Source organism: Phoenix dactylifera, chromosome 18 (assembly GCF_051530095.1).
Source record: "Phoenix dactylifera cultivar Ajwa chromosome 18, Ajwa_hap1_PhDact_Kaust_v1.1, whole genome shotgun sequence".
Lineage (NCBI taxonomy): Eukaryota > Viridiplantae > Streptophyta > Magnoliopsida > Arecales > Arecaceae > Phoenix > Phoenix dactylifera.
This window is the reverse complement of record NC_143207.1, coordinates 10,601,283-10,616,274: the sequence shown is the minus strand read 5'-3', so window position 1 is coordinate 10,616,274 and position 14,992 is coordinate 10,601,283. Positions and strand designations below refer to the sequence as shown.

Below are 14,992 nucleotides of genomic sequence, written 5' to 3'. Positions count from 1 at the left end.
TGAAATCTGTATGTGGATCATGCATGGAACTCGTATATAGAAGGAAAATATACTTGGGGATGAGACTTAAGAATTTTTATTGGGCCCTAACCCTTGAGAATTGAAACAATTAAGATTGATATTTTGATGGATCTCAATGTAAAATCATAGAGCTTATATCTTGGAGGAATTTATTGTAATTCTTTGAACCAGATTATTAGATTTTTGTGAGTTAAATATTTATTAATCAAGGCTATGAGTTGATTGTGGATTTTGTATCACCATATGAGAAATGCAAGTGGGATTTCATGAGAGGCTCAAATAAGTTTAGCCTAAAAGAAAAGATTCGGAATGATTGAGTAAGCTCCTGAGTAAGTTAATCTAGAATCTTTTAATTATCAAAGCTTAGAATAAATATCAACTTGTATAATGGAATTGCCAAGGAAAACTAGAATTGGCTTAGTTCAAATTTGGATCTAGAATATGATTACTTGATCATATGATGGTATAAATACGACAACTATCTCAAGGGTTAATCATGACCTAGGGTACTTGGGAAGCAAGGATAAAATTTTGCTTGGATATTAAAAAGAAAAAAAAAATGCTGATAATCTGGGATCATTAAGAAAGTTTGGAGAATATTGATCTGAGTTGCGCAGCGGAAATTTGATGGACTGAGTAAATTTAAACTGGTCAAAAATATTGACTGTATTTTGGTAACATGTTATGATGAAAGACTGTTGTTCAATAATGAAAGATTTTGTTAATAAGGAAAGGTGAATACTATTGATTCTCAGGTCAATCATGATATGATTATGTTATCTCCTGGATAAACTTTGCTATGTTTGGGTATGCTAAGAAAATAATAATTTGAGCGTATCATGACTCAGGTTAGTTGATTGTTGACCAAATATGGTCTAATTTGTTAAGTATCTGAATAAACCATGCATTATCTGCTCCCATCTTATGATTTATAAGTTTAAGTTAAAAGCTTTGTGGCATATTGAATCATGGTATCAATACTTTACCTTCTCAGACCTGCTCTTGTGATTTGATGCAAATCATTTTTGGGATAGACCGTTGCTATCTAATGATCATCAGTACATGTTCATTTTGTGAATTACATTTCTAGCCATTTAATGATTTGACTCTAAGGTTGGTCATTATCCTTTGAGGGATCAGCACACTACCATGATAAGTGTATGAGATCTATTTCATTTTAAGTTCTATCCCAAACACAACTAATTTTAATCAATCCTGTTGCGAATTGATCCTGATTCGATCTCGAGTGAACGTGGATCAAGATGATAATTTCAATCTGAAATTTTAGTCAGTCTGTTATTTAGTGTTAATCTTACGAGTTTATATGAATTTTTTGATAACTGATTCAAAGTTAACTATCACACTGCTTTTGATCGAGAAGAATGAGATCTTGGATTTATATTACTCAATGAGCTGAGCATATTTAAACTTGAAAGGCATAGATCTCTCAAATTTCGAGGACGAAATTTTTTAAGGGAGAGAGAATGTGAGATACCGGGCTGAAGTCGGCAGCCCCAACCGACTTCAGCCCCATTCTCCTTTTGCAAGGGAGCCAAAGAAGGGGATCGCAATCGCGATCCCCGCTCCGGCTTCTTCGGTCGTTGAGGGCGGGGCGTCGCGACCACCCCACGGCCGCATGAGCGGCCGTTGATTTCGCCCCACCGCCATGATTTTCGCGCAGAGAGCCGTTGAAATGGGGTGATAAAACCCCCATCTTCCTCTTCGTAAGAACACCTCCGAGCCCTCCTCCCTCTCATCCGTCTCCTCCTCTTCCTCTCCCTTCTTCCTCTTCCTCTCCTCCCTCTGTTCTTGCCTCTCGAGTGACCGGCGAGCTCTCCCGGCCGAGTACCGCCCAAATCCCCTCACGGCCTTCCCCTGTCTCTGGATCTACCTTCCTTTCGGAAGGTGCCGTCGCCGCCGCCGCTTGACATCGGATCGATGCCTCCCTTGGCCGAGACCCACCACCTCCGTCGATCGCCGGTGAGCTTCCCTCTTCCTTGCCTTTGATTTATTGCCAAAAACATTGATTTTTTTTCTCTCTGTTTCAGCCCCAGCAACCGAGATCATCTCGGTTGCTTCTCCCCGTCGGCCACTACAACGGCCGCCGGCTGCCATGGCGGCCGGCTGGCCATCGACCGAGGGGTGGCCTCCGGCCACCCCGCCGCCCCCTTCCTCTTCCGCTCTCCCTCGCGGTTTTCCCCTGCCGTGGGGGGGACGTTGGGGAAGAAGAAGGCCCATGTGGGCCGAGCTGGGCCAAGGCCCAGTTCACTGTGGGCCCAACATGGGCCCAGTTGGAACCTGAAAAATAAAAATAAAAATAAAAATAAAAATAAATAAAGATGAAACCCAGTCCAGATCCGAAATCCAGTTCAGATCCGAAATCGGAACCCGAACCTGAAACCCGAACCCGTTTAGCCAATAAATGAAATTTTGCAGATAAGCCCTTGACAGTATATTATTTTACAAAAGGGTATTCTGTAACTTATGTTTGGTCCCTATAAGAAAAAAATATTACATAAAGGTCCCCAACTATATTTATTTAGTCCACTCAAGCTTTATAGAATAGTACACTGTAAATTAAGTATTAGTCCCTGCAATAAATTTTATTGTATAAATGAACTAATTAGAAGCCAACCTTGGGGGCCCTACTTAGCTGGGTCTATGCGGGCCCATTGGGCTGTGCCTAATATGGGCCTATCGGGCCATGCCCATTATGGGCCAACTCTAGGCCCTGTTGGGCCGTGTTCAATAGTATTATTTTTAGATTTTTGCTTAATTCTGATATTAACAAAGAATTAATTAAATTTAAACAGGTGAACCTGTTCTGCCTATCTGAAGTAGGAATTAAGCGAGAAGAGGTAAGTAACTTAATACTTCAAGTGTGATTTTCAAATTATTTAATAAATAGATTAAATTCTGAAATATGTTTTGTATTTAGTAAAATGGGTCTGGCATGTTAAATTTCATTTGAAAATTATGCTCTGAAATCCGTAAACTATGACTGGAAAATTTATGAAATCTGTTTTTATATATATGTATTCTCAGCATGGCTATGATCTGTTCTGTTCTGTTCTGGCCCCGCCAATGGGGATTATACGTTGGACCTGTCGACTTGTAATCTGTGAGGAACCGGTTTCGACACCGCGCCACCGGTGATTAGAATAGTGGTTTCTGGACACCGGCTGCCATCGGTGGGTAAATATAGTGGATTTGGCACTTTTGTGCAACACCGGCTGCCATCGGTGGATAAAAATAGTGGATTTGGCACTTTGTGCAACCCATGCCACTGGGTTACGTGGCCGTAGCCTATCATGTTGAGATTCTGATATCATATTTTTGGAAAAATGATAATAAGTTTTGAAAACAACAAAACGATGTTATTTATGATTTATTCCAGACATTATCCTGTATTTTGATCTGATATGCTCTGACCCCACTTTGGGGTATTTTGTTGCTTACTGGGCTAGTGTAGCTCATTATTCTATTTTCTCCATTTTTCAGATCCAGAGGCTTGATCTCACGGGATTGAGGAGTGCGTTAGATTTTCCGATGATTCTTCAGTTATTGGCATTTTAGTTAGTTTAGTTTGGACATTTGAATTATGTTGGCATATGCTATTTTGAAATTTTGTAAGTCCGCTTTTGAACAATTTAAATAATTATGTCATCTTTGAATAGCTGTATCTGTTTTGATATGATCTGCTGCCTTGCACGCCTGTGCGGTCCGCCGTGTGGGCGTGCGGCATCTGCCGCGCCTCGGGCTCGGGGCGTGACAGATTTAGTGGTATCACGTGGGGGCCACATGAGGGGGGGCGTGACATTTGGTATCAGAGCCGAGGACGGCTCTTGTCCGATGGTGGGAAGGGTGTGAGGCCCAATAGTCCCACATCGGAAAGACTCGTTCCAGAGCCTGGGCATATGAGGCGGGTGTCTCCAAATCCTGCAGACGCGTTTTGGGTGGAAAACAAAACCGGGGAGGGGTGAAGGACGCTTGCGTGAAGCCCCAGAACCGGACAATATCTGGCAGGGGAGCCCCGTGTTCCCCCCTCATATGGCCCCCACGTGGGCACTAGGTGCCTCACGTGCCTCGCGCAGGCGGGGGCGTGACATTTTGGGTGAGGTCCTGGATTGTTACAAGTGGTATCAGAGCGGACCCGGCCCATAACTTATGTGGACTAGGGGACACTGCAGCACGGATTCATTGGAGTTGACCACGGACCGATCGTGGTGTTTGTGATTAGATTTGAATGGATTTGAACCCTTAGCCTGACGAGGACGTCAGGGCTTGAACGGGGGGAGTATGTGAGGACCCGTGCGGGCGTGTGTTTAGTCCCACATCGGTTATTCGCTGGGTAGATCTTGGGTACTTATACAGGATCAAGGAACCTAAATAATACCTTCCGGCTAGCCATTTTGGGTGAGATCCTGGGTTGTTACAAGTTACCTACCTTACCTTGCTAACTAGATACAATGTTCGCCTATCAGTTCGGCATGGTTCTATAAAACTTGTTGGGTCCATCCAGTCTAGCAAATGCATACACACCTGACTTAGTCGTATATAATACATTACAGTATGGGATTAATTTTTATAAATCTAACCTGACCTTGACCTAGAATCGATTTGAGCCCAATAGATTCCCCAATATATCATGTGTAATTTTACTCCTATACACATCACTTTTTTTTTTATAAATTTCATCAATTATAACTTTTTAAGCTATGTTTCAAATAAGCTATTTTGAGGACATGAAGGGGTTTCAGCTAACCAAGTAATGGTATTCGCTTGGGATACAACCCTGATCCAAACCTAATAAGTGCCAATTATGTTACAGAACTTAATACACACGAACTTGACTTGTAAATAGGGTTGTATATTCTCTCCTACCCTAACTTGGTCTCAACCTGATACCTCACGATTGGTGAGTTTTAGACAAAGTTTGGACCCAGGCCTTCAATAGGTCTGAGTTTAGATTGAGATGTACCCTAACTCAAGCCAACCTGATATCACTTCCTAGCTATCACATAGGAATTATCCTTTATTAACAATTTCAGTAAATTCACATCAAATTTTAAAGGTTTTCCTCTTCTGTTACAATAGCATATTCAATAGCTCTTAAATATTGTTTGTCTTGTTGTAGGATAAAAGTGGTGGTTTTGGAAGTTTTGAACGAATAAGAGCCTCTCCGTGGTTGCAGGTTCGTGCTCTTAAATGCATATTCCTTTGCTATTGCTTGTTCTTTTTGTATGGTTCCCCTATGGAGTTATATTTTGAACCTAAAAGGTGCCAATCTCTTGTCTATGTGCATGGTTAAGAGTCAAGTATTGCATATAATATTTATGCTGATCAAGGAACAACAAGCACATTCATACCTCACTTTGTCTATATGTGTTTATGTGTATGTCTATGTGAGAGTTAGAATGCTATTGGCTGATAGTTGTTGTTACTAGTGTCATAGTGGTATAAAACTATATTATTATTCATCCTAAATAAGTTGGACTACACACTTGACATTAAAGCTTAGCTAAAAAATTTAATGATTTCAATATTAATGATTTTGAAAACTTATTTCCTACCAGACATGCTGATTTTTGGTTTCGGAACTTCAGTTGAGTCTCTATACCTTGGTCAAATAAAAAGAAATTATGATGAAATGAAAAAATAATGGAGAGCACTGCACAAGCAGAGCATCTACTTTAGTATATATATTAGTATATAACCACGATGCATGCAGTACAGTGTTTCCTCCTTTTCTAACTATTTTGGAAATATAATATAGAATGCAATGAAATATAGTAAATAGAAAGCTTTTTGTTGGTACAATAAATAGAAACAAACTTCAATAGTTAAATTTCTATTGTACTTTAAGCAATGAACTTTAAAATAATGGCTGAGTAGAACTCTCGACATCAGTACTAGCATCATTGATATATACCAGCTTTAACATGATAAATAGAAAACTCTGCATAAGGGCCTCTATGTACATACATCAGTCACTAATATCATCCTCTATGGTTTTTTCCTTTTTCTAAAATAATATATTATTAATACTAACTGCAAAAAAAAAATATTATTTTGAGAAATAAAGAACCATTTTAAATAAGAGCTTATAATCTGAGCCTCATTGAGTATTAATATTGTTCATTATTAATATGCCAATTCTTATTGCGCATTAAGCTCATTGAGCATATCACAAATTCTATGTCATAATATAGACATGACTATGACAATTTAATATGGTATTTGCTTTCATATTTGTAAGTGTATTTGACCAATAATATTAATAGTCATATTATTAGTATCATTTCACATCAAGCTTGATCTTATTTCTTGCTATTTATAATAGATTTTAATATTAATGTTATGACATACTTTCACTATACAAAATTCAAATGCTATATGCATATCTATTGATATAGTAAAATATACAATAATAAGATCATGATCCAACCTACATATAGTAAGAAATAGAAAAGAATTTCATCTAGAGGATATTTAAATACAATATAACAAAGTCATTAGTGGTTGTACTTTTACTTTTATGTAAGATCATGATCATAAAAATACGAAATATGGGCAGGGTACAGTAATAATAAAAAATATTTTTTATTAATATTAGCATATGTTAAGCAAATATAGTTATTAATAATGTTATTAGTTTCTATATTAATTTAGTAGGACTAATAAAAAGTTTTTAAATTAATATGGTTTAATAAACTAATAAGCTATTTTTAATGATAATCTATTGCTATATTTTGATAAAGAACTATATTAAATAAGAGTTCGACTTATTATCCATGAGGCAAATGGAGAGCTTTACACAAGCAGAGCCTCCATTTTAATATATATATATATATGTGGAGTGATTGATTTTTGATGAGCTCAAAGCATTTGAGTATATCTTATGTTATACTAATGAATTCAATCTAGTATTTCAGGCATATATTTGTATATTTTCAATTAAGTGCCTCAAGCCTTGGTTCAAAATAAGTTGGACAAGTATTGAACCCTATTTGAACCAAGGGTCGATTCTCGAGTCGACTTCGGAAGATTACGAGTCGACTCCAAATAGTTCAGAGTTTCTGGCACGAGCTCGAGTCGACTCCGATACTCTACGAGTCGACTCCAACTAAGAACAGAAAGAAAGATACAAAGATGGTTTTCAGACCTTGTCAGCAAGTCGACTCCAAAAGGCTACGAGTTGACTCCGATGCTTGACGAGTCGACTCCCGACAGTTCCGAGTCGACTCCAAGGAGTAACAGACAGAAAGACATAGAAGTATTTTCTAGACCCTGTTACCGAGTCGACTCCAGAAGGATGCGAGTCGACTCCAACGTTTGGCGAGTCGACTCCTAATCATGCCAGAGTCGACTCTCAGAGAAAAGCGGACTGAAAGGCAGAGAACCAAACTCAGTGACCCTGTGAACGAGTCGACTCCGAGAATTTCCGAGTCGAACCCAACAAAGTGCGAGTCGACTCCGAGGCAGCTCAGATCAATAGACAGAGGATCGATTTTTCGGGCTCTGAGAGCCGAGTCGACTCCAAGAGGATCTGAGTCGACTCGAGAGAGAAATACAGAAAAATAGATCTCTAGAATCTTGAGAACGAGCCGTCTCCAAAATGCTGAGTCATCTCCAGATCTTGGCGAGTCGACTCCAGGATTGGACCGAGTCGACTTCAGGTCGGGACGGCACTTTAATTCAAATCCTGAACAGTGGGCGAGTCGTCTCCAGTAAAGCATGAGTCGACTCCAGCAACAGCCGAGTCGACTCCAGATCGAGCGAGTCGACTCCAACCCCAACGGATACATTGTCAGGAGGTGCAGACTGTGTAGAACGGCTACAAATCAGTGTCTAATAGCTATTTTTCAAAAGGAACTATTTAAATAGCCAGAGAAAACAGTAGTAGAGGGCAAGAGAGTTACTCCATCTGTGCATTAAGGCATTTCCAACTACCAAGAGTCCATTGAGAGAAAAGACAAGTAAAAGAAGGAAGAAACGCATTCAATTCATTCCTAAAAGTTTTTTCTTTGCATTCAAGGCTCTTCTTCTGACATCAAATCTTCAGTGCACTCAAAGAGGAGACTCAGAGTTCGAGAAGCCCTTTCTTCCTCTTCTGAAATCTATTTGAGAGCTTCTAACTTTACTCTATTCATATTGATTCATATTTGCTTTTTAATAAGCTTTCCTTGTATCTTTTCCCAAACTATTTTTCTTACTTGGTTCAATCAGGGGATTGAATCAAGGGTTGTAAGCTTTGTTGGTGAGCCAAAGTTAAAACTAACGGTATAAGAGTTTGATTGTGATCCCGGAAAAACAATCGGATGGTTCTAGTCGGTGAGCCTGTGAAAACCGACCGAGTTCGTTGTGATCTCGCAAAAACAATAAGTTGGGTTGTGAACTTATAAAACAACCGGCTATAATCTAAAGGATTATAGTGAACTCCCAAGTGAAGCTTGGAAAGTGGACGTAGGAGCAAGAGTTGGCTCCGAACCACTATAAAACTTTCTTGTGTTCGCATTGGCTATTTGTCTCTTCCAATCTCCTCGTCAAGTAGCTTAATTAACCTGCCTGCATTAGATTTAATTATCTATTAATCAAGTTTTAATTTGTCAATAATTAATCCAAACCCAATTCACCCCCCCTCTTGGTTGTCTCCTTGGGCAACAAGTGGTATCAGAGCAGGTGTTCTTATATCGATTGGTGTTCCAATCCCCAAAAGAGTAAAAGATTAAAATGACAACCCCTTGTGGATCTTTCCTTAGTAAGGGGCAATCCACCAATAGGCCTCCATTGTTTAATGAAACTAACTACACCCATTGAAAGGCTAAGATGAGGATATTTATCCAAGCCCAAGACTATGATGTTTGGAGCATCATAGTTAATGGACCATATACTCCTTCTATCTATGTAGATAATATCGCCATACCGAAGCTAGAAAAAGATTGGGATGATAACGATAGAAGGAAGGCACAACTAAATGCCAAAGCAATGAATGTACTTTATTGTGCCTTGAATCCTAATGAATTCAATAGAATCTCTACTTGCAATTCTGCAAAAGAGATATGGGATAGACTTGAAGTGACCCACGAGGGCACAATTCAAGTCAAGGAATCTAAAATAAACATGCTGGTTCATAAATATGAACTATTTAAAATGGAGTTTAATGAAACAATCTCTTCCATGTTTACTCGATTTACTGATATTGTCAACGGACTAAAAAGCCTTGGCAAAAGTTATACTAACAGTGATCTTGTTAGAAAAATTTTTTGCTCTTTACCAAGGTCATGGGAAGCCAAAGTCACGGCAATCCAAGAAGCAAGGAACTTGAACAAGCTGCCACTCGAGGAGTTTCTTGGATCCCTAATGACGCATAAGCTCACAATGAAACAACACAGTGAAGAAGAATCCTCACATAAGAAAAAGGTAATGGCCCTCAAATCTACTTCTTCTAACAAGGATCTATCTTGCAGTAGCAACATCGAAGAAGAAGACAATGAGGAAGATGAAGATGAGGCTCTTCTCGTGCGAAAGTTCAGAAGATTCATCAACCGAAAAAAAATCCTTTCATCAGAAGAGAGGTTCCTCAAGTTCCTACAATAAGGATAAAGGTAAGAAAAGAAAAAGTGAGGAAATCGGATGCTATGAATGCAAGAAGCCGGAACAAGAAGAAAAGACCAATCTTTGCTTTATGGCAAATGAAAATGAGGTAACATCTGAAGCTCATTTAGATTTTACTTTTGAAGAATTGTATGATGCCTTTAATGAGCTAATGGATGAGTATAAATCAATAAATCTTAAAAACAACAATTTGAGGCTAACTAATCAATCCTACAGTCATAAAAATGACAATTTGATCATGGAAAAGGATTCCATTGTTAAGGAGAACTTAGAACTTAAAACAAGCAACCAATTGCTAACTCAAAAGAACTGTACCCTAATTAAAGACAAAGAAAGACTAACTAAAAAAATTTCAGAACTTAAAAATAATAATCAAACTCTAAAAGATAACCTTACAAAAGACTTAAGCTTACTAAAAACAGAAAAACTGAACTTAAAAAATTTTTTGTAAAAGCCGGAGAAAGTAAAACTAAAAATGTAACTTGTTTCTGTTGTGGAAAAGTAGGACATAAAGCTAATGTGTGTGACCATAGAAAAATAAAAGCTAAAAAAAAAATTAAAAATGTTTGGGTTCCAAAAGGAACCAACAAAGCTAACCTTGAAGGACCCAAGAAAGCTTGGGTACCTAAGACTATATGATTTTCTTGTGTAGAAGTGTCTTGCAGCCAAGCTCAATAAAAACTGTTGGTACTTGGATAGTGGCTGCTCAAGACATATGACAGGTGACAAGGAGCAATTCTTCACCCTAGAACCTAAGAAAGAAGGTGTGGTGACTTTTGGAGATGATAACCAAGGTCACATCATGGGTATTGGTAAGATACAAATCACACCTTCAACCTTTATTGATAATGTTCGGTTTGTAGATGGTCTTAAGCACAACTTACTTAGCATTAGTCAACTATGTGATAAGGGTTTTGATGTATTATTTAAGCCATCTATGTGCATCATAACCAACTCAACTAACAATAGTTTAGTTTTCAAAGGACTAAGACGTGGCAATGTTTATGTAGTAGATCTTGATGATCTTGCTAAAAACAGCCACTGCTTAGTAGCTAATGATTCTAAGCTTAGTGAGGCAAGTTGGTTATGGCATCGTAAATTAGGTCATGCAAGCATGGACACATTATCTAAATTAGTTAAAAGAGATTCCGTGATTGATTTGCCAAAGCTGAAATTTGAGAAAAACAAAATCTGTAAAGCATGTCAATTTGGCAAACAATCTAGAAGCTCTTTTAAGTCCATAAATTGTGTCTCTACAACTAGACCCCTTGAGCTACTTCACATGGACCTTTTTGGACCAACTAGGACCACAAGCCTTGGTGGAAACAAGTATGGACTTGTCATAGTTGATGATTTTTCTTGATACACATGGGTCATGTTTTTAGCTCATAAGGATGAACCATTTTCTGTTTTTAAGAAGTTCCACAAGGAGGTAACAAACACAAAAAATAGTTCAGTTATAGCAATTAGGAGTGATCATGGAACGGAATTTGAAAATCATCTATTTGATGAATTCTGTAGTAAAAAGGGGATAACTCATAATTTCTCTGTACCTAGGACACCACAACAAAATGGAGTTGTGGAAAGAAAGAATAGAACTCTAGAAGAAATGGCTAGGACCATGTTGTGTGAAAGTGACCTCCTAAAGTATTTTTGGGGAGAAGCCATTAACACATCATGTCATATAATAAATAGAGTTCTATTAAGACCAATTATAAAGAAAACACCTTACGAACTTTGGAGAGATAGAAAGCCTAAAGTAAACTACTTTCATGTGTTTGGCTGTAGGTGTTTCATTCATAATAATGGCAAAGATAACTTACAAAAATTTGATTCCAAATCTGATGAGGATATCTTTTTGGGATACTCTATATCAAGTAGGGCATATAGAGTCCTCAACAAAAGAACTCTTATAATTGAAGAATCTATTCATGTTGTTTTTGATGAGACTAATGATGCTTCTTCTAGCAAGAGAGTAGCCTTCGATGATGAAACAGGGATACTTGAGGAAAAGATGGATGACATGACCTTACAAGAGGATGAACCGAAGCAAATTGAAGAGACTTCTACAAGCCAAGAGGTAATTGCTGAACATGGGCTTACAAAGGCTTGGAGGTATGCTCACGGTCGTCCTAAAGAGTTAATCTTAGATGATCCATCTCAACCTATTAGAACTGGAGCCTCTCTTAGATACTTAAATAATCATCTAGTATTTGTTTCACATTTAGAACCTAAAAATATTGAAGAAGCTGAAAATGATCTAAAGTGGATTAATGCTATGCAAGAGGAACTAAACCAATTTACAAGAAACAAAGTATGGAACTTAGTAGAGAGACCCACTGAATATTCAATAATTGGAACTAAATGGATATACAAAAATAAACTTGATGAAAATGGAGTTGTGGTTAGGAACAAGGCTAGACTAGTAGCAAAGGATTATAATCAAGAAGAAGATATAGATTTTGATGAGACGTTTACTCCTGTGGCTAGACTTAAAGCAATTAGACTGTTACTAGCATATGCATGCTTCAAAGATTTCAAATTATTTCAAATGGATGTAAAAAGTGCCTTCCTGAATGGGTATATTAATGAGGAGGTTTATGTAGAACAACCTCTTGGTTTTGAAAATCATCAATACCCCAATTATGTTTATAAACTAAATAAAGCACTTTATGGTCTAAAACAAGCTCCTAGAGCATGGTATGAAAGACTTAGCAAATTTCTATTAGACCATGAATTCTCTAGAGAAAATATTGATACAACCCTATTTTTTAAAAAGGAAAACAAAGATTTGTTAGTAGTGCAGATTTATGTAGATGATATTATTTTCAGTACTACTAACAATCGTCTTTGCAAAGAGTTTGCTGATTTAATGCAGAGTGAATTCGAGATGAGTATGATGGGAGAATTGAACTACTTCCTCGGACTTCAAATCAAACAATCCAAGGAAGGAATTTTCATCAATCAAGCTAAATACATCAAGAAAATGCTAAAGAAGTTTGATATGGATGGAAACAAATCAATTGGCACTCCCATGAGCTCATCATGCAAACTAGACAAAGATGAATCAGGTAAATTAGTAGATTAAAAGCTGTATAGAGGTATGATAGGATCATTATTATATCTTACAGCAAGTAGACTTGATATCATGTTTAGTGTATGCATGTGTGCTAGATATCAATTTAATCCTAAGGAGTCACACCTAATTGCAGTTAAGAGAATTTTTAAATATCTAATAGGAACAAAAAATATAGGTCTATGGTACTCTAAAGAATCAAGCATAAACTTAATAGAGTATACTGATTCTGACTTCGCTGGGTGTAAACTTGATAAAAAAGCACCAGCGGGTCATGTCAATTCTTAGGAGAGAACTTAATCTCATGGTTTAGCAAGAAACAAAACTCGGTTGCACTATCCACGGCGGCAGCCGAATATGTTGCTACCGGGAGTTGTTGTGCTCAAATTTTATGGATCAAGCAACAACTTGAAGATTATGGCATTAAATAAGATAAGATTTCCATATATTGTGATAATACAAGTGCCATAAATCTAACTAAAAATTCAATTCAACACTCAAGAACTAAACATATTGAGATAAGACATCACTTCATAAGAGATCATGTGTTAAATGGTAATGTGATGCTTGAATTTGTTTGTACTAATGATCAACTTGCTGATATCTTCACAAAATCCTTGAGTGAAGATCGATTTTGTATCCTTAGAAGAGGGTTAGGAGTGATTGATCCATTTTTGTGATACTCTCCTATAATTCATTGATTTTGATGATTAGCTTATGTTGGATATAGGATTTCTCATCTATGGTCATCAAATCATTTCTTAAGTTCTAAAGATTTTCATATCTCTCTCCTTTGGCACGGAATTAACTGAGTTTTTGGTTATGTGCCAGAGTTCGAGTCGACTCGAATAGATTTTAGAGTCGGCTCGTGGGCGAGTCGACTTGCGCATGTTTAGGAGTCGACTCGAGGTCGAGTCGACTCGCGCATGTTTAGAAGTCGACTCGAGGTCGGAAATCCGACTTTTAACCCTAAGTGAAATATCCTTTTCTCCACTTCTATTCTCGGCCGCCACTGTTCAAAAATCTAGAATCGTCTCCTACATCGTCCCCGACCATTTTTTCGATCATTTCTTCCTTGTTTTCTTCCGTCCTTCGAGTCCATCCTTCCGTATTAGGTCAAAAATGCCTAGGAAAGCAGTTGTCCCGAGCCGAAAGAGACATCTCTCCGCGAGCGGCATCGAGAGACTGTCCAAGGCGAGAAACGAATCCGTGAAGCCACCACCTTCGGTTCCTTATCCGCTGAGGACGGTTCCCTCGCAACCGTGCGCCGGGAGGGTTTGTCTTTACCGTGAGATGAGTTAACTTTGACTTCCTCTTCCGGGAAGGGTTCAACCTAGGGCATCATCTTAGAGCCCAAAACTTAGAATATTTTTGTTCTCTTGTCCTCCCTACCTACCCAGAGTTAGTTAGAAAATTTTATGGGACCGTCACAAGGGGTGGCGGTTGTGTCCAAGGGGTCATAGCCAATGTCCCCATTCTCATTTCAGAAGATCTCATTGCTAGGGTCCTCCACTTGTCTCGCGATGGAATCGCTCCCACACATCCCACAGACAGGACAGAGGCCCTTACGGTCATTTTAGGAAGACCACCCCAATCCCCCATAGAGGAGGTGTCTGCAAATGAACTTTTGGCTAAAATACGACTCCTCCTGAGCATCATATCTAGGACCCTTTTTCCTAAGACTGGTTGTTTTGACTTTATCTCAGAAAAGGACCTAGCATTGATGTTCTACATTCTATATGACATTTCCCTAAACTTTCCAAAGCTAATCTATAGGTATCTCTGTGAACCCTTAGATAAGCCTAGGCTAAGTCTTCCATACGGTATGCTCTTTACACTTATCTTTAGGGAATTAAAGGTCCCTATCCTTGAGGGAGAACCCACACGCTCCCTCAGGTACACTAATCATATGGGTGAGGAGACTCTTCACAGAATGGGTTTCCATAAAGTAGAGGGTGTCTCGGTTAGGAAAACATTTTCATCCACACCATCTGACCCTACTACTCACCATTCACCTAGCCCTGACCATGACCAGGACCACTACACAGCTCCTACCACTTTTCCATCCACTTTTGGTCCCTCATTTCCAACTGAACCATCCACTTCAGCTGGACCATCTACAGCTCCACCACCTCAGCAGCCCCTAGAGATCAGGATCAGCCCTGAGCAGCTCCGGGAGCTGAGAGATGAGATAGTGATAGAAAGCCGTATGATAGGTGGTAACTATCTTGTACGGTTCGGGGAGCTGAGAGGTGATATAGTGGAGGAGCTGAGAGG

At 38.6% G+C, this 14,992-nt stretch overlaps 1 protein-coding gene across 21 annotated transcripts in view; it reads left to right on the top strand.

The window, feature by feature from the left end:
- Positions 1 to 14,992, top strand: part of LOC103715695 (cycloartenol Synthase-like) — a 94,729-nt gene that overhangs the window by 64,302 nt on the left and 15,435 nt on the right. For 9 of the 21 annotated variants that reach the window (XR_016398948.1, XM_088714586.2, XM_088714585.2 and 6 more), the window contains 2 exons: positions 2,835 to 2,879; positions 5,159 to 5,215. Coding sequence is in view for 19 of the 21 variants with exons in the window: in XM_088714586.2 (XP_088570712.1) it covers positions 2,835 to 2,879; positions 5,159 to 5,215 (102 nt within the window). In the remaining 2 variants the exon portion in view is untranslated. The remainder of the gene's footprint in view (positions 1 to 2,834; positions 2,880 to 5,158; positions 5,216 to 14,992) is intronic. The other 12 variants (XR_016398949.1, XM_088714601.2, XM_088714600.2 and 9 more) reach the window with 2 other exon arrangements.